The sequence below is a fragment of the Chelonoidis abingdonii genome, chromosome 6 (assembly GCF_003597395.2).
Source record: "Chelonoidis abingdonii isolate Lonesome George chromosome 6, CheloAbing_2.0, whole genome shotgun sequence".
In the NCBI taxonomy this organism is placed as follows: domain Eukaryota; kingdom Metazoa; phylum Chordata; order Testudines; family Testudinidae; genus Chelonoidis; species Chelonoidis abingdonii.
The window spans coordinates 82,132,556-82,151,826 of record NC_133774.1 but is presented as its reverse complement, the minus strand read 5'-3'; the positions used below and the strand labels follow the sequence as shown (position 1 = coordinate 82,151,826).

The 19,271-nt window shown below is 39.2% G+C and overlaps 1 protein-coding gene across 2 annotated transcripts in view; it reads right to left on the bottom strand.

Moving 5' to 3' along the window:
• Positions 1–19,271, bottom strand: part of MEGF10 (multiple EGF like domains 10) — a 147,204-nt gene that overhangs the window by 40,581 nt on the left and 87,352 nt on the right. For both annotated transcript variants that reach the window (XM_032798554.2, XM_075067184.1), the window contains exons 6-11: positions 18,492–18,738; positions 17,161–17,281; positions 15,652–15,788; positions 8,215–8,427; positions 1,520–1,694; positions 454–574 (exon numbers count right to left, since the gene is read on the bottom strand). In XM_032798554.2, coding sequence (XP_032654445.1) covers positions 454–574; positions 1,520–1,694; positions 8,215–8,427; positions 15,652–15,788; positions 17,161–17,281; positions 18,492–18,738 — 1,014 coding nt within the window. The remainder of the gene's footprint in view (positions 1–453; positions 575–1,519; positions 1,695–8,214; positions 8,428–15,651; positions 15,789–17,160; positions 17,282–18,491; positions 18,739–19,271) is intronic.

The window sequence follows — 19,271 nt, the reverse complement described above, 5'->3', positions numbered from 1 at the left end:
TGAAAAAGTCATTATGTGAGGTGGGTTTTTCCAAAAACAGATATGAGATACTTCAGGAGATTCCCCATTTCCTTCTGAATATTTAAAAATAACCCCAGTACAAATTAGAAGATGTCTGTAAGTTGATGCTTCAAACAGTGATTAAGTCAGAGAAATGACCCAGGAAGTACACACTGAACCAAGCAGAAAAGCAAAAAGCTTTTAAAAACATGATACTATACATCTATTGGCTATAACAGCCATGTAGTCATATGCTATCAAGTGACACAAGTTAGGTTTCTATTTCTATACTCTGTTTACAGTAAGCAGGGGTCAAAATAACTGTACTGAATCTAATCAATAAACTATTCACAACACATGTTGTCATGAATCTGCCTTGTGCTCTAGATTTCTAACTAGGTGGGAGACTAATTGGGAGACTAGATGGGAGACTAATTTGTTAGGCACTCTGACCTGCTCTGCAGGTACAAGAACCATCCACTGGAGAACAGATGGCTTGATTTTTGCAGTTACACACAGAAGAACAGTTTACTCCATAGGTTCCCGGAGGGCAAGGAGTAGCACAATCAGAATCCTAAAACATACACAAATATATTAAAAAAATATTTGACAAAACATCAATGAGAGTTCAAACAATAAAATATCACCAGCACTTTCTCTAATCCTAGATTTAACTGACTTGTCAACACCTCTCTGAGAGACTGACTGTTGTTACAGTATTACAAGTATAAGAAAATGTGCAGACCATGTCACATTCTAGGCTGTCATCAGGTCAGCCTGGGTTTACAGGAAAGCATTAAGCAAGGCTCTTAATACTCTTTAAATCTACAATAAGTATTTGTTTTACATTAATTGATGTGGGAAAGCATGTCACATACCTGCCAGCACTTAGGTAAGCCAATATTCAGTACTACTGTACAAAGAAGCAATTTACGAAAGCAGAGTGTAATGTAAAATGGTAATGTAATGGAAAACAATTTGGACATATACAATATTCCAAAAAATATCATTTGATTAAAGTGCTTTTTCTACTATGCACAGAATTACTAATAGAAAAAAAGTACCAGCATAGTATGTCTTCAAAGTTACATTTTTAGTATCATCAAATTTCTATATAAGAACAAACATCTGTGAGAACCACTGAAATCAGGGATCATGATTTGTAGAAATAACTGTATTTATTGTAGATTTTTACTATAAAATAGTTACTTAAATCCACAGATTAGTGCTGCAACAGTCACAGTTCCCCTGATTCCTTTCTGTTGTAGTAGGTATGTATACCTTATTAGCACTTTTCCATTCTCATCACTACATTATTTTTAAGAGATCCAAATGCAATTTTTTTTCTTTTTTGAGCCTGTCCCACAAGGAGCTAAGTGACTCCTGACAAGTGACAAGCTGAATGCTTTGACCTCCCATTAACCTCACGGGAAGGAGTACATTCAGCATTTCACTGAATCGGGCCCTAACTGAAGGCAGTAAAGGAAAAAAATAAACTGTGAACTTCAGAATTATTTACCTTAAATCCAGGGGCACAGATGCATTTTCCAGTCACACTATCACAGTCAGCACCATTTTGGCAGGTGCAGATCTGTTGACAAGATTCACCATAGAATCCAGGAGAACATGTCTCATTACAGTAGAGTCCAGACCAGCCTGGCTTGCAGGAGCATTCTCCAGACATAGGGTGACAGCTGGCAGAAGAAGATGAAAGGAATAAATAATTTGGGACTAAATATGACACCAAGATCCCAATGTAATTTTTTTCAGAGAACAACATGCTGTTACAGATCTGTTGTTTAAAGGACTTCATATACTGTGTATAAAGATATATATTTTCCCAAACTAAACATACACAACACACACACAGTTAGTATAATGTAACATAATACAACATAAAGACACATACTTACAAATCTATGTGTTTATTTAGTTTGAAAAGAAAAGATCTATCTTTTCCATTTCTGTGTCGAAAAAACCCTACATGTGCTACAGTTACCTTTCATGACTGTAAATTTCATGACATTAAAAATATTTAAATAGTGAAAAATTCAAGCTTCCATCTATGCTTCTGGGTAATTCAGCTGTAACTAAAACATAATTATTTTTCAAATAATGGTTAAAATCAGCATCTTATTTTCTTACAAAGCCCATTTGGAAATATAATCCTTTTGTCTGAGAAAAATGACAAGTTTCTTTAATAAAGCAGCATTCAAGGAGCAACATGAATGCTCTTCTCTTTAAAGCTGTAGTTCGGAAGAGTACAACTGGCTTCTTTCCAATAAATAATACCAAATCACTTTTACAGGGAGAAGTCAAACTCAGTGACCTTTTAGAATGTGTCTAATCTACACTGTACATACCTGGTGATAGACCAGCTGTCTCTACCTGAAACAGCAGTTCCATTGAATGGCCAGTCAGACAGCTGTTGCCTCATAACAAATGGACATCATCAGCTGTGCTAAGATATATGTGCTGGAAAAGTGGACACAATAGAATACTCTGTGGCACTCTGGCAGACAAAGCACTTGCTTAATTCTCACCAAAGGAAAGCTTCAATATCCAAATCAAATATATTTACAATAGGAAGACTGTTTAAAGATAGTCTTCCGGCACTGATTGAAGTAAAGTCCCCTGAAGTGTGCTGGAAAAAATGTGTCTAAGTCCAGACACATTAAATGACCCATGACATCAAGGAAGTTTTACATGCCTTTAGACTTCCTTCATTTGCTGACTCTGTGTGTGTGTGTGTACACATGAATAAAACTTATAGTTTTTTTTTCCTATTTGAAGGTATGAAAAGTATTTTTGGGTGTTGCAGAATTAATAATCATCATCTTTAAAATAGTCACGAGTGAAAATAGGGAATGTGGCATTAAACGTATACATCTCTTTTAACAAGGCATGACTAGTTTGTGTAAAACTGCTGTCAATGAGAGGAAAATCTAGTCCCTGATATTTTCAACTGAGTAGTGACTGAGAAGTTTAGAGTAGTCTATTTAGTGCAGGGGTTCTCAAACTGGGGGTAGGGACCCCTCAGGGGGTTGTGAGGTTATTACATGGGAGGTCTCAAGCCGTCAATCTCCACCCCAAACCCTGCTTTGCCTCCAGCATTTATAATGGTGTTAAATATATAAAAAATGTTTTTAATTTATAGGGGGGGGGTCACATTCAGAGGGCTGCTATGTGAAAGGGATCACCAGTAAAAAAAGTTTGAGAGCCACTGATCTAATGTGTATGGAAACAGATCAAGCCACACCAACAGGCTATGTGGTGTTTGCTGAGAACAGTCTATATATTAAAATATTAGAATACCAGCAGGTAATTGGGGCTGGAATGGAAATATTCTCAAATGAAATATATATTAACCTCAGGAAACACATGATGTAGAAAGAGAAGCAGAAATGTGTTCCCCGAGAAATAAGTTCCCTATACCTAATTGCTTTTCCGTATGCCTCCAGAGGCATTTTGGATCTAATCCCCATATTTCTTATCACTACAGGAGGTATTCAGTGATATGGAATGCATTCTCAACCTGCCTAACAATAGGCAGCATAGCATGAAGAAATAAGATAAATATATAAAAAATGAAAATTAGTGGTGCAGTGATTTCAGGAAATAAATCCTTTGAGCTACCTTTTTTTTTTTTTTTTTTTAAAGAGAGTAGCATATGAGGCAGACAGAGGCATTGATATTCTGTGCCCCCCAGTGAGTATTAGTAAGGCATACTCGCACATATATTGATTGACACCAAAATTAGTATTCTGTAATTTGTAATTAGATGTAGGAAGCTGGAGCACTTTTGAAGCTTTTGATGGTTCTCATGCAGTTAGCTTAATTGGCAATAAGATTTGTGTGTTAAGATAGGGAGGTACAATAGATGTTGAGAGATGCTGCAAGTATTTCTGCCTTTTTTCCTGTTCATTTTTGTTCACAATTTATGGACCTATATGTACATTTCCTATATAAGCACTAAGATCAATTTCAGTATATTTGGTAATAATATAATTAAAGTTATTTAAGTCTGCAGTTTTCTGGCATATTTTATGCCACATATTTGTTTCAGTTTATAAAATGATCTGATGATAAAGCTATGTATATCATAGAATCAAAGGACTAGAAGGAACCTCAAGAGGTTACCTAGTCCGGTCCCCTGCACTCATGGCAGAACTAAGTATTAACTAGACCATCCTTGACAGGTGTTTATCTAACCTGCTCTTAAAAATCTCCAATGACAGAGATTCCACAACTTCCCTAGGCAATTTATATGTACAATTCCACCATAAAAACCTCATCCAGAAATACAAAATGACCTAATGTCAACATTAAAACACTATCAGCACACAAACTTAATCCATCCCTCATCATCTCTCCACTCTTGCCTCAGAAAAAGCATGAGAAAATAGATACGCTCTGTGTTAAACCTGGGGTCATGAATAAGTCCTGAGTCAAGGCCCCACTATTAAGAATGACCTTGGCATGCCAGGTTGAGTGTTCCAGCTGATCTCAACTGCCAGGATGAAACAATGATGAAACAGAAAGCCCTGACAAGCTTATCAGATAAAAAATAATACAACTTGAACTGTATTCAGAAATTAACTGGAAATCAGGGCACTCTCTGGAGAATAGTAGTTTTCTCAGTGCAAGAATTACTACTAGGTAAGTGAGGAGCTGCATTTTGTATCTTCTAAAGTTTTCACATGATCAGCAGATGCCACCCAAGTAGAGGGACTGCAGCAATCCAACCTCAAAGTGACACAGCACAGATCCATTTCCAAAAGAACTGGCCAAAGGCAGTTCTGTCTTGCCAAAGGCAGATGGAAAGTCACTGTTTGCTGACTCCTGCCATTTCAACCTCCAGAAGCTACTGAAGATCTAACAAGACCCACAGTTTGTGAACCTGAATAGCAAGGGCAGGCAAACCCCCTAATTAAAATGGCTAGATATTACTTTCACCAATTCTCCAGGTTGTTCCCGTAACCTTCTAGTTTTATTTCTGTCTTATCTAAGTTCAGCCTCAGCCAGCTAGCTCCCATTCATGGAAAACTGATCAGTAACATCATTTGGTCTAAGAGCAGACAGATGTGCTGCACATCATCTGCATATGGTTGGCACTGCAGCCCAAACTACTTCACATACACATTGATGAGAGGGAGTAGAATAAAACATTCCATGAGAGAGCCCTTGGAGCAGATGGGCAGTCACCCAGTACTACTCTTGGAGCCATCTAGGACAGAAGAGAACAAAGTAACTCAAATACAATTCCATCCCCACCAGTGTCAGGAGGCATGTCAACAATACCATGTGGTCAGCATCATTCAAGGCAGCTGATGTATCTAAAAGAATCAGCATGGACGCTTGCCTGGGCAATAGAGTCAGTCAGTCTCTCTCTCCTGTTGAAACTGTTCCACTTGGTATAGTTAAATATTCACTGGGCCAGAGCATGGGTGGCTGGTGACCCAGCTTTTGGGAGAGGCTAGCCCCCAGCCTCTCCCATTCTGCCCCAAGCCCTACCCCTCTCCCTCCACTCCTACACAGGAACCCAGAGCACCCTCACCATGGCCAACAGTCCCAGTGCCAGGTAACCACCCCAAACACCAGGGAGCATGGTCCAACGGCCAGGTGGGTAGCACGGCCCCAGCACCAGCCACCCCAAGCCAGGACAAAGCACAGGGAACTGCAAGAGGGAGTCTGGGGGCAGAGCCACACCAGACTGTTTGGAGAGGCACGGCCTCCCCCAGCCTATACCTGTAGCCCATGGGCCAGAGAGAGAGACTGATTCTGTAGCATGATTGTTAGGGCATTCATAAGGGAGACCAAGGAGGGACTTAAACCTGGGTCTCCCACATCCTAGCTCAGTGCCTTAACCACTGGACTATTAGCTATACTGCGATGTGTTAATAATTCTCTCTTTCTCCAAAATTCCCTCCTGGACCTCAGAGACCTTCCTTCTGTATATTTCCATGAAAAGCTTCCATTCTGACAAAAAATGTTTAATGGAAAAAGTCCCAATCAGCACTACATAGACATTCCCTGATGTGTTGATGTGAGAGTAAGTTCTTTTCCACCAGGCTGGCATTTAGTCACAGAAGATAGCCAGAAACAACTGTACCATCAAAAGTGGAAGAGAAGTATCCTCAGTGGGGCCTATGTTTTCTCTATTATTATTCATAAGTTATCTGATTGCTACTAGCTGGTGGTCTTAATCACCCCCCAGCACAAAGGAAGAAGAAAAATATAAAAATATCTTGTGAAGCCTGTGAATTTTTGCTTCCCTCCCCTCACTTTTCTCTACTCAACTGTAACATGCAGTTACAGACACACATGTTCCCACACCCACAACAGTGCTAAGTTCCATTTGATTTGTCATACAGAGAGGAAATTTTCAAAAAAAGATCAGCCATATGCTGCTGTTTACATTTGAACATTTGTGATTTGATTTGACCACAAGCTGTCTTCCAGAGGTATAAATGAAGGAACAGCTGTGTTGAACACAAATCAGAAGTAATCCTTGAAATATCAGAAATGCTATACACAATGCAATACTTTCCTGTCAAACTAAACTTCTACAGTAGTCTTCAGTTAAAATTGCAGAAAACTGGCTAACCATAATTCATAAACATAGTGCTATGAGGGCCAAATACTGAAGTTTTGAGTGCCAGACAAGGTGCAGGGAAATAGGGAGAGATTATAGTTTTTCTTACTCCTAAATTCTCTCCCCAATACATAATTTACTGGATTTCACATCCAGTCCAAACAGTATTGTTTCAAATCACATTTCAAGTAGATGAGGTAAACAGAAGTACAAGTACACTAACATACAAATACATAAGTGAAATATGAGAGAAATGCAGCCCTCTCTTACATGGCTCGTCAACAGAAGTTATGTTGAACAATTTAAGCAATCCAAGAACTTATTTCTCACAATGTCCTCTAACAGGATCACACAAACAGAGATATTCAAAAGGAGATTTTTTCATTAATGTCTCAGTGCATTTTAATGTCACTTCTAAATTCTGAATAAAGGCTTTATTTTTATGTATAAAAAATGTGCATCTCAGATACAAAACACAACATTGTTCTGTGTAAGAGTACATCATTTCCGCAAATAGTTTTAACATAGCAATCCGTGACAGCAAAACATTTGGCATAGGTACACAAAACTTATCTGACATATTGTGTAATATTAATGGAATTAGGCGTGAATGAATGCAAAATTATTGGAGTCTTTCATATAACCAGGTGTGCTTTATAAGAAGATAAGCCTTGTCATGAGAATTATATTTTGATTGTATGTTATCTTGTCTTATCTCCCATCCCTCCCCTAGTATCCCTGAGGGATTATCTCAGAATTTCTGGTTTATAGATTTTTACTACAACATGTTAAGGCTTTGTGGGTCCCGTAGATACATACACAATGCAAAAATATTTGGCTCATGATTGCCTGAAAAAAGGCACAAGATGAGTTAGTACGTTTCTATTGTTTAGCTTCTCTGAGTCAATACTACAGAGGTATGGAGAAATGTAAATCAATTAGATTGCTTATACAAATAATTTTTTTCAATTTCGTGGCATCAAACTTCACTTTTTGTCGAATGTTAGATTAAATGAAAAAAAGTTACACTTCTGAAATTTACAGTCATAATGGTGAGAATTCCAGACATATCTCATTAAAACAATCAGCATGCTTCCTCCCCACAATATATGTATTGAGCCTGATTCTCCTCTCATATCAGTTTTATGTGTACGGGATGGTGTATTTCCATTTATTTGATTGGAGATACTCTTAATTAATAGTACCCCAGTGTAAGTGAAAGGAGAAGCAGGTCTATTGACCTCATATGGTAAAAAATGTAAAGATTTATTTTTATATGCGGTAAATATAGACAAAGGCAAAAACCAGGTCAATACTTATCTTGTGTCAATGAATCTTGATATTCATTTTATAATCTGATTATCGATTGCTATTTAAAGACATCAAATAAAGCTGTAAGCCAAAAAAAAAATCAAAAAAATATCTGCAGTTCTTGCCATGCTTGTTATTGTGTTTCTTGCTATGATTATAAAAACATTAAATAGTCTCTCTGCCTAAGCTTTGTGGCTCTTAGCTGATTCACTTTTCCTGGAAATCTAAGGAACTTATTTCCTTATAATTTACATTCTTGGTTAAATGTTCCACCTGGAGAAAATCTGCTAAAAGATATAACAACATACCTGCGAGTGTTCTGCAAGTGACAGGGGCATTTTTTGTCACACTTGAGACCATAGACTCCCTCAGAACAAAGCCTTGTTTCACAGTGTTCTCCCGTATATCCTGGATCACAGAGACAAGCACCACTAATATGATAGCATTTCCCTCCATTCATGCACTGACAGGTCTTTGCACATTGCACTCCATAAGTCCCCACTGGACATTCATCCTGGCATCTGTGAAAGTCAGAAAAAATTAGGTTTACTTGCCTTAAATTTAAAACATTTTTGGCGAATCAATGTAAAAATGTATCTTAGTTTCTGAAGAGTTTTCTCTGGATAGAATTCTTAAAATCATTATAGGTGGAGCTAGTAATTTTGCTTCTGTTTAAGGTTACCTAATACTTTGCACTATAAACTCCTATTTTCAGCTGCTTATAACTTTGCCAGATTTTAACTTTTATATGTTTGTTATCTGCCTCAGACTAAATGTGTTTTGGAAAGTTTCAGCAAAACCATTTCATTCGTTTCTGAGTACAAAAGTTAGGGAAAATAGTTTTTCCAGTGTTAAATATGTCACACACCCCATCTATTAATGGCTGGTTCACACAGTAGGACAACTTACTGACACTAATAGTTCCTTCTTTAGCACAAGTAGTCATTTGTGCTATGATCTAAAGCTCCTGACTTCGTACCCAGCTGATAACCATGAGGGCTGCAGACCAGGAATGTAAATATAGTTCCACATGGCTTTTCAGTTTGTTTTTAAAAAAATCCTAGAAATGACATTCAAAAACGTATGTTAGAAGAAGATTGAGTGGGATTCTGTGCTCAAACAGGCACAGCGTAGAACTGGCAGCTTGAGAAAAGGGGGATATGAGAGCTTTAAGCCACCTTTGTCTGTCCACAGATCCTGGGCTACTCCAGTGACTAGCGAGACCCCCAGCAGGCCTGTCTAAATTACGACAGGCTTCCTGGGTTTCCCTACGGACTGCTGCACTGCCTGGTATTTCTGCACTCCGCCCCCCTCCCCACACACACATATTAACCAAGACTTGTGAAGGGGTCCTTGGAAGGTAGCCACACAGCTGTCTTCTACAGTGCTTGCATCAGGGGAAATCCACACCCAGCTGAATATGGGTCTTTGAGGCCCCTCTATGTCAGTCTGGCCCTTTTGTGCAGAATAAAGAGGCCAGAGCAAGGATCTCCCCCATTATGGTTGCAATGTCAAACACTCAAAAAATAAGAAATGTAAATGGCAAAGCAAAGATCAATTCATCCCCAGTGTGAGTATGCATTATAATACTGACTTTAGTTACACAGTAACACAGTATTTGTTCTATAGGAACCCTGCCTCATTCAGCGCACAATGAAGAATCAGTAACTTGAAAGAAGAGAAAGCCTGGTCTCTCGTGTTTAATGCTTCTGTACTGGGATTTTAGAGATCTGGATTCCTTCCTTTGCTCTGTCCCAGGTTTCCTATGTGATGACAGGCAAGACTATCTTAACGTACAAATGGGTCAAACTAAAGTTTCACAAGCATCTCCTAATTTTTGAGCACTTGATTTTCCTACCTACTTTTAATATAGTTTTTTGTATTAAATATGAATAATAAACATATTTGCCATCCTTAACAATTTGGAATTACCAGAAGTGATTGTGAATATGATTCAATATTGTCAAAATATGGGAGTATGGCTCTGTCTTTAGAAGTAGGCTTGACATCCTAACTCTAAATAAGCCTTAAGACTTATTGCTCCTAAAGCATGGTGAACTTTTAGTAAATAGATAGTATTTCTCCTTGGGTTTTAGCTGTGGAAACTGTTGCCAGTCAGTCAGTCACCAGAAATCCTAATTCTGCTTTACACAAATTCGACATGTTGATGAAGGAGATGATAATGTCCCCTAGCAGGAAAGAAATTACCAAATGGCAAGCAATTGCAAAAAGAATTAATCATTTCTCGCAAGAAGGAACTTATACTAACTAAGATCTCAAGCTGAGTTTCTTCCTGAATGGTTTAGCTAGATACTGAGGAGAGAGATGTAGTTCCTGGATCATGGTATGCAATATCTGGAGAGGCAGAAAAATTCCGCTAGTGACTCAAGTGAAGTCATGTAAATGGGAAGTCAGTGTAGCAGGCATTTTTCATGCTGCCCAGTCACTAAGAAATTTTAAAGAAATTGTCAGCCTAGCAAAGGAAAAAGATAAAAAATTCAATTGTATTAAAAATAAACATTCAAGAGAAAAAGCCCAACAAGGTCTGTAAATCTGTGTAAAAGAATGTTTAATAATAGATTAGTATAAATGCAAAGAGATTGGTGGAGGCTGTACTTTCTATTTAAATCAACAATTAAGCTGTAAAAACCCATCTGTACGGAGTTGTCCTGCTACTATAGGACTTGTCAACCAAACACCTGCTATCTACTTTTTAAAATGGGTTTGCACTGGATGTGTTACATGTTTTTTTATTATTTTGAAGATTGTGAGGGAATGGAGCCATCTCAGTTTGTGAGTTGAAATGATCCATTATGCAAATATGAGGACAGAAAAAGATTTAGTCACACTTTCACAGCATTCACTGTGACCATCTCTTAGTTCCCCCACTGCTGTTGTGTTTCATTTAATATGAAGCACTTTGCTCTTTAAAAACAAAACAGGGCAGATTTCTAAAGTCTCTCATGAATTCTGTAGCCACTGGGATTTGTGAAGTGCAGTTGGACAGGATTTAACAACTTACTCCCACAAGAACACAAAGGGGCTGAACTTGTGGGGTGATTTCAGTGAGAATTCAGCATCCCTTGCAGGATCAGGCCCTGAAAGATGAATAAGGCTTGCATAAAGGTGGTTATTTTTCCTGTGACAGCTGATATAAGAATAAAGCAAAAAGTCTATGCCCAACAGTGTTTGCTCTTTAGAACATAAACTGGTTGTAAGGAGATAATTGCAGGTTAGGGGAAAAAAATCTGAATTAAGACCATCTGCTACAGATGTTTTCCACACAACACTAGTGCTCTACCAACATATGATAAAATATATACGGAGACCACTAACAGTTCCCTGTAATTCAGTCACATTAACTTTTCTAGGTTTCCGTTACGTACAACACTGAACCCACATTAAAACCCGGGGAAATTACTCATCACCAGTAATTCTGTTTGTCAGACTCCCTCATCTCCTCCCTTCCTGCAGATGATTCCAGACAATCACAATTACGCCAGGAAGCAAGCGAGTAGGCAAAGAATATTGACAGGATGGAGTAGCATGGAGCTGGCTATATATATCCGTTGCCTTTCATTATTCTTTGCCTTCTGGCTTCCAGGTATACAGCACCTAATGCTGACTGCTCGGAATCTTCCACAAGATGAAATACAAGGTGGGTGAATAAAACCCTACCCTTCAAGGATTCTAGCAGCACAAAATATGGCACTTGGTATGATTTCTGTTCAGTCTGAAATAGAAAGCTACAAGTATTGTGTGAGAGAGTAGCCCCCACCTCCACTGTCCTCCAGTGTCAGGCCATGGCATCATATACTCCCAAAATTGGAGGCTAGGTTTGAAATTGCAATGCATCCTCTCCTGGGTCATTTTTACAGCCTGAGGGCTGGAATAGCAACAGTAGTGCCTTTACAACCCACATGTAGAGGTTTCCAGTCACTAGATCCACATAGCCTCAGACTTCTCTTCTGGCCTCCCCAAAACTATGTCCTATGCCTTTCCCAGTTTGGACCAAGAGAGAGCCCCCTGTGCACAGTAGCTTTGAATCTGGACATTCTCTGCTTCAAACACAGTGCCTCTTGGAACTGCACCAGGAATAATTTCAGTCTTCACAACTGTGCCTTAAACTCAGCACTGACCCCAAAGAAAAGCATTTGTAAATACCAAAACTCCTTCCAATTCCAATTCAGAAAGAGTAGTTTGGGCCAACCATTTTTTATGTCATTAAGACAAACCTAACTTTCCATCTGAGACAAAATAATTAAATTGGTTTTTAATTAACCCTAATGTTAAAAGTATCCCTGAATGGACTTCTGAAATGAAATCAAAATTAGGATTAATCCCAAAAGGGAAACTACATAAGGGACCAAAGGGGTTTGTGCTAAAACACAGAAACCGCTCTAACATGCAAACCTTTTTCATGGCTCCAGCCATAGACAAGGACTATTAGTTATTCATTTTATAGTGGTGCCTAGAGAGGACCCATTGTGCTAAGGGACTGTACAGATTTATAGTAGGAGGCAGACCCTATCCTGAAGAGATTACAGTCTAAACAGATAAGACAAATGGAGAGAGAGAAAACTGTGGTACAGAGAACATCCACAGATTCAATGGTAGTTGGGAGTGGGCTCGGAAACAACCCACTTGGCTACTCCTTTTCACACATACATGTCAGAGAAGGCTTGAATTCCACAGAAGATAGCAAAAAATAATGAGCATTTTTTAATTTTGCTTCATTTATGTAGCACCACCATAAAGACACAAAGTCAATTTCTGATCAAGGGATTTCTTTTCTAAAGCCTCCATCAGACTTTCTTTCATGTAGCTTTTGAGGAAAAATTAACAGCTTTTTCCAAGAGTAAAAATCTGTTGAATTTTTTACACGTTTTATAAAAAGACATTAGTTATTTTGAAGATGATTCTGTACATCATGCTATCTAGCACAAATACTGAAAAGCCAGTTTCCTGTTTGATCGTTCTAAAACATATAACTCATTTTCCTGATGTACTTTTTAATAGACATTTCACTTGGGGGTTTTTAGAGAGAATATATGATCTCAGCTTGATGTTTTCAGTTTGTGTTTCTCTGTATTTTATGACTGAACTGTTAAAAATCCGAATGACACCACCACCTTATTAAAAGCCCTAAAGATTTTATGATGCATTTCACAGCAGGCTGACCTTCCTACTGAACAGGTTAACATGCACAGAGCCAGGATGTGGAATGTTTCACAGCTTTACATGCCAGAGAAAATTAGAGAATATTTGTTGATACAGGCCCTATACAAATTACACGATGTATTGACTGGTCCATAAAAATGTACACAGAGAAACAGAAAGACAGACAGATAAATAGGGCCAAACCCTGAAATCCTTATTCAGGCCACACTGACACTCAAATCATGAGATGTGTTACGCACCCATGGGAGTTCCAGGTGCACAGCATCTTCCAGGATTTGGCTAAATGAGAGATTTAGCTTGAGAACTCGAAGATTTGGCCTAGAGCTAATACTGTTTTTCTGCCTATTGAAGAAGGAACCAATTCTCTTCCCCAATACATAAAAAAAATAGTCTCCTTAGAGATATCACACTGTCTTTGTATGACTGGCAGACTCTGCTTACAAATGGGGCACTTCAGAGCAGAAGAGAGGTTCTTAACAGAGGTAAGTGGGGGAAACATGTTCAGTTCCTGCCCGCCCTGTGCCTAGCTCAAGTCAGCACTGTTAATCCCTCCGTTTCATAAGCACGGATGGTGGGATTTTCAAAAATGCTCAGTGCTGACCTAATGCTTCTGTTGACATTAATAAAAGAGTCATTAGGCCAATGCTGGGAGAAAATTCCACCTACATGTTTACTCACTGGCGTTGTGCAAAAAAAGTTAAAGGAGAAATTTTGCAAAATGGTGATCAAGAAATCCAACAAAACTAGACCAAATTTCACACTGCAATTTTTAAAAAATATTTGTTTAAGAAAGAACCTCTTCCATCCTCTACTGAAGACTGGAATCAATGAATACCCAGTGGGCTGTGTTCAGAAATGACAGCTAAGGTGGCATAAACTGGACTCCCTTGAATTTAATTAGATCTCATTACACTCATTTAGACTCTATTAGACATACTAACACACATTTGCTGGTGTATAAGTGAGTGTGAGGGAGTCTAAGTCAGTGCAACTACCACACTGAAGAATGAGAAGAAGGTGCCTGAAGTTATAAATTGATATAGGGAGTAGTTTAACACCTGTTCACACCATCTTGTTAGCTGCTAATAGGAACACAGACACTCAGGAGCAGCGCCAGGGTTTTTTGCGCCCTAGGCGGGGGTCCTTCCACGCTACCGGTCTTCGGGGCACTTCAGCAGCAGGTCCCGGGGCGAGTGAAGGACCCGCCGCAGAATTGCCGCCAAAGACCCGAAGCGCCGAAGGACCCCCTGCCGCCGAATTGCCACCCCCCAAATCCTGGTGCCCTAGGCGACTGCCTAGGTTGCCTACATGGAAGCGCCGGCCCTGCAGACACTGCACATACACACCCTTGGGGGTGGGCACAGCAAGTACTTCCCTCCATGGCTGGTCAACTGGTGTGGAATAGCCAATGACACCATGGCCTTCTGACCCATCCACACCACAGTGAGCTAAGTAGCACCCTAGCAGGGAATTGTCCAGCATGTTGGTAAGCACAGGGACTACAACTATGCCTGGACCCTATGCAGGAGGGCAAAAGATGAAAGGCTCTTTGTACCTCAAACTTCTGCAAGGGATAGACACAGTGTGGCCTGATTGTTTCTGATTTGTAAGGTCAAATTACAGCAAGACTTGAATCTCAGCTGAGAAAAATAGAAGCCACAACTGTCTTTAGAAACACATGTGTGCAGCATGGAGATTCTTGCATATATTGTCCTGTCTCTCATGAAGTGGTTTGTGCTTTCATTCTGATTCGTCTGTGTCTGTTTAAATGCATGTAACACAATCTCCAGTGTTTCCTTACAGAGGCAAACATTTAATTTTGGCAACACTAATAACTCTGGATTGGCTGTTTTTCTTCTTTGGGGTTGTTTATGTTTTTTTTATGGTTGGTTGGGTTATCCCCACATCCTGTGGATGCCTGCACTGGAACTGCATGTGGAATGTGGTGATGGTACCTATCATTGTTGGCAGAGATCCTACGGACTAACTTCAGTGATTAAGTTACTGTGGACTTCAGCAAGTGGGTTGTGTACTGTTTAAAAGGTATGCAGGAAGGCGCTTCTTTCAGCACTTTCTACCCCTCTATAATGGAAAAATATTATTATGTTCACTTTTGCTATGAAACACATTTGATGGACATTTAAACTGCAGCTAGGCAATGAAAAAGATTAATTTCTTCTTTTGAATGAAAATGCTTTGAAAAGAAGACAGCTGGTAGCCCAGTTCAGAGACCAAATGGATCAGCGCTTCTTCAACCACCTCATCTTATAAGCACCATTGATCCATGTCACCCCATTATTGGTTCTCAGACTATCTCATTCTGCAGACCCCTCAGCAAGGGGCCTGTACGTTACTGGGGGTACACTGGGCACAGTATGAGAGTCCTTAAACTAAACCATTTCTGCCACATTTACTTTTGATTCATTATCATGTAGGTGACATAACTGACAAATCTATAAAACACTTTGAATTATGTCACTGATGATATGCTTCCACCTGCTTCCTAGTTTTTTCTTTTGCTGTAAAATCCTTGGTACAACTTGGTAGAAGTGAGTTTTACTTACCGTTCCCCTGTGTAACCTGGACTGCAGTGACATTGCCCTGTTGCTGAGTCACATGTTCCTCCATTGTGGCATTGACACTCCTGGGAGCAGTTCTTTCCATAACGACCCTCTGGACAAGGCTGACCACAGACTGTGCCCTGTTTACAAATAGAATCTAAATGTTAGGCTTGGGACTGCAGCTGTTTGGAGAAGAAGAAGAGAAAGGGATTGGAAAGAAGGGAGGAGATTAATGGGATCGTGTATCAGACTGCTTGTGCTCTTCTAGAAAATGCCAGATTCATTTTTAGCCTTAAACACAAGTATGTTTTGCCAAAATGAAAAAAGGATTGCAACATATTTGTTTTGGTCAAAAAATGAGAACCAAAAAAAGTTCATTTGCATTTTCACCACATACATCCTTTTCACGTAGAAAAGGAGAGAGGAGAAAAGTGGAGGAGGGGACAAAAACTAAAAAACTTTTCAATTTTCATATTTGTGTAAAATTCTATGAAATATTCCAAAGAAAGACAATTTTTTTTAATCTTGTGTGAAGTTTTTCACAGAAAATATATTAGCATTTTCTGAGTAGCTTTAACTAAAAACAAAACACAGCAAGAGCAATAGACACCAGTAGGGAAAGAAGACTGAGGGTAACAGCAATAAGATCATATGGTACATGTGTACAGTTGGATGGTTTGGAATCTAAACTTTAAATGTTTCCCTTTTAATTATTTAAAAATTCCCTGTCACATCATTTTAACTCCCTTTCCAATGCCAGCCAGTAATGGTCACCCGGGGCTCACTGCCTGTTATTTTCTATATTATTTATTTGTTTTGTTTGTTTGCCCCCTTACTATATATAGACAATCTCCAACCACCCTGGTATCTAGCATGATTAAATTTGTTGGGTGTTGGAAATAAACTGTTGAAACAATGGCCTCCATCCTTCTACAGAATTCTCTTTCCCATGTGGGGCTGGGAAACCAGTGGAGCCTCTCATGTTTGCCCTTGTGGTAGGAATGGGTTCTTGCTGGTGTGAGGTGCAAAGGGATAGAAAGTCCATTGATCAGTTATGAAGCGGATGTTCTGATGTCACTGTATTCCAGGGCTATGAAGGTGCCACCAGAACCTGTCCATTACCTACTTTTCTTTGAAGAAGGCAGCATCATATATTGGTGAAGGCCACCATAGGAATATTTAATAGTGCTGCTGTTCAAAATGTAACAGTTATATCAAATTATATCCACAAGGACATGACCTCTGATCAAGTTCCAAAAGATGCTGTTTGCATGTCTGCAGAAAGCACATTTTCCTTTTCCCACTTTTTGAAAAGGTTAACAAGGCAGTCCAGAATTTATATTTGATTTTGATCCCTTGTGGTGGTACCATGTGCTAAAATACATTTCCTTTTCTTCCTGGCTTCAGTCACACTGTCTTTGCTTTTCCAATTAAACTTTCTCCTGAAGTTGCCTGAAATCCACAAAAATGGAAATTTACCCAGTTTATATTTATTTTAGAAAGCAGCTTTACCATCCATCCAGGTGGGCAGGCACATTCCCCAGTCACATGGTGACACACTCCTCCATTCTGGCAAGGACATCTTTCTTCACACTGTGGCCCATGCTTGCCAGGGGGACAAAGATCTTCACAGCTAAACAATTGGTGCATAATGAGTATAACTGTCATTTATATGCAAAGTTCAGTCTCTCTCCCTCTCTTAGGCAAGCAGTCAGAAATAAAGGGAAATAAACTTTATGGTATCAATGACATGAACATACAGGAATAAGATTATCACTTAAAAAGTTGTAACTGTTTGTATCTTTCCTTAAAGATATTTCTTTCTAGAAAAAACAAGTTTGGTCTTGGTATGGACAAAGATTAAAACTCTCAGCTAGAAGGATTAACTCAATCAAGTGCATTTTTCTATGCTTAATTTTCCACTACAGGGCCAATCTCTGTTGGCTGAAATTTATAAAACGTGGACAGAATTTGGACCATATTTTATGGGCCAAACTCATTCCTGCAGGTACAGGGATTGCGGTTTGTTGTCCCTTTTGCCTTCCAAGAGGCAGCTGTTTTGGCAACAGTGTTCACCTTCTAAGCTGGGCATAGGGAGCAGCACTATTTAGCACCCAAGACTTGACATGAACTTCACTAGCAGAGACTCTTTAGGGAAAGCTCTGGATCAAGACAATGTTGTCTTGCACAGCCTTGCTTCCTCTCGAGCCAGTCCTGTTCCCTTATAGACTGTGCCAGCTAGTTTTCTACCAGGAGTTTGTGCATACAAACAGAGTGCTGCCTATCCAACTATCGATTGCGTGTGTTTAAATACTCATTCGTATGCCCCCCAAAATGTGAGCATACGTACAGAGAATGGTTTGAAAATTTGGGCTTAATCCTTAAAATTCAACCCCCAGATCTTGAACTGTTGACTGCTACCTAATGCAGCCAGGACATTAACACTTAAATTATGGATGCATCAGCTCTGTCCTGATGTTCCATTGCAAGAAGCAGGCTGGAGATGAAGTGGTTAATTTAAACACAAATCTAAAAGCTGAAGTCAATTCTCAAACTTATACTAAAACCTAAATGTAAACCATACTACTCATTAGTGCACAGTCACAACCTTAGGAATGCTTTTGAACAAAGTTGCTGATGCTACCAATGCAGCAGCTGTACCTTAACAAGAGCTTTTGCTTTAGCATTTTAATAACATTCATTGATAAGGGACTTATAATCAGATATAAGTATTGGTAAGTCTTAAAAGAAGCACTTGCAGCATAATGTTCAGATAGGTTACTAAATATTTTACCCATGCCAAACCCGCCTTCCCAACAGTAAATAATATACCCTCTGCTTACAAAGCACCAGTATATCCAGGAGGGCATCTGCATTCTCCAGTCACATGATCACAGGTAGCTCCATTTTGACACTGACATTTTTGGTGGCAATCATTTCCATATGTTCTCTGGTCACAGCGTTCCTCACAGCGCCAGCCCTTGAAACCAGAAGCACAGTGGCAGGCTCCAGTGATGGGATTACATAAGGCTCCATTTTTGCACTGGCAGCGACTACTGCAGTGGGGTCCCCAGTGGTCACTATCACATGCTGAGGAAGTGGAAAGAAAATGTCATAGCACTTCTATAAGCATGCATGCAGAAGACATGATGATTCAGAGATATCAAGATGGCTTTTTTTATGACACAGAAACGGTAGTGGTATCCTTGTAGAGACACCCTCAGCGCTGCTGGTCTTTAAATGTCTTGATAGCCAGATAGACTTAATTTCCTGTTTACAGGTATATGCCTTAACCCACACTTAAAATAAATTGAAACTTTGTCTACAGTGAAATAAAGGTAAGTTCCAAATTTCTTCAATGCATTATGATGTGAAACTGAAATTATGATGATAGTGAATCATTAGTTACACGGTCAAAGAGTCATATTTTCCATCTGGCTACTTGCTTCAGTAGAACTGAATGAGTATAAATGAGAGCAAAATTTAGCCAATAATCTGATTTTGGAGCCATAAACATATATCAGAATCCCACAATTAAGTTATTCTATGTAAAGATGAATTCATTATAAGAGGATCACACTGCATGGCATTTTTTTAAAAGCGAAACTTCCAACTAGTTTACA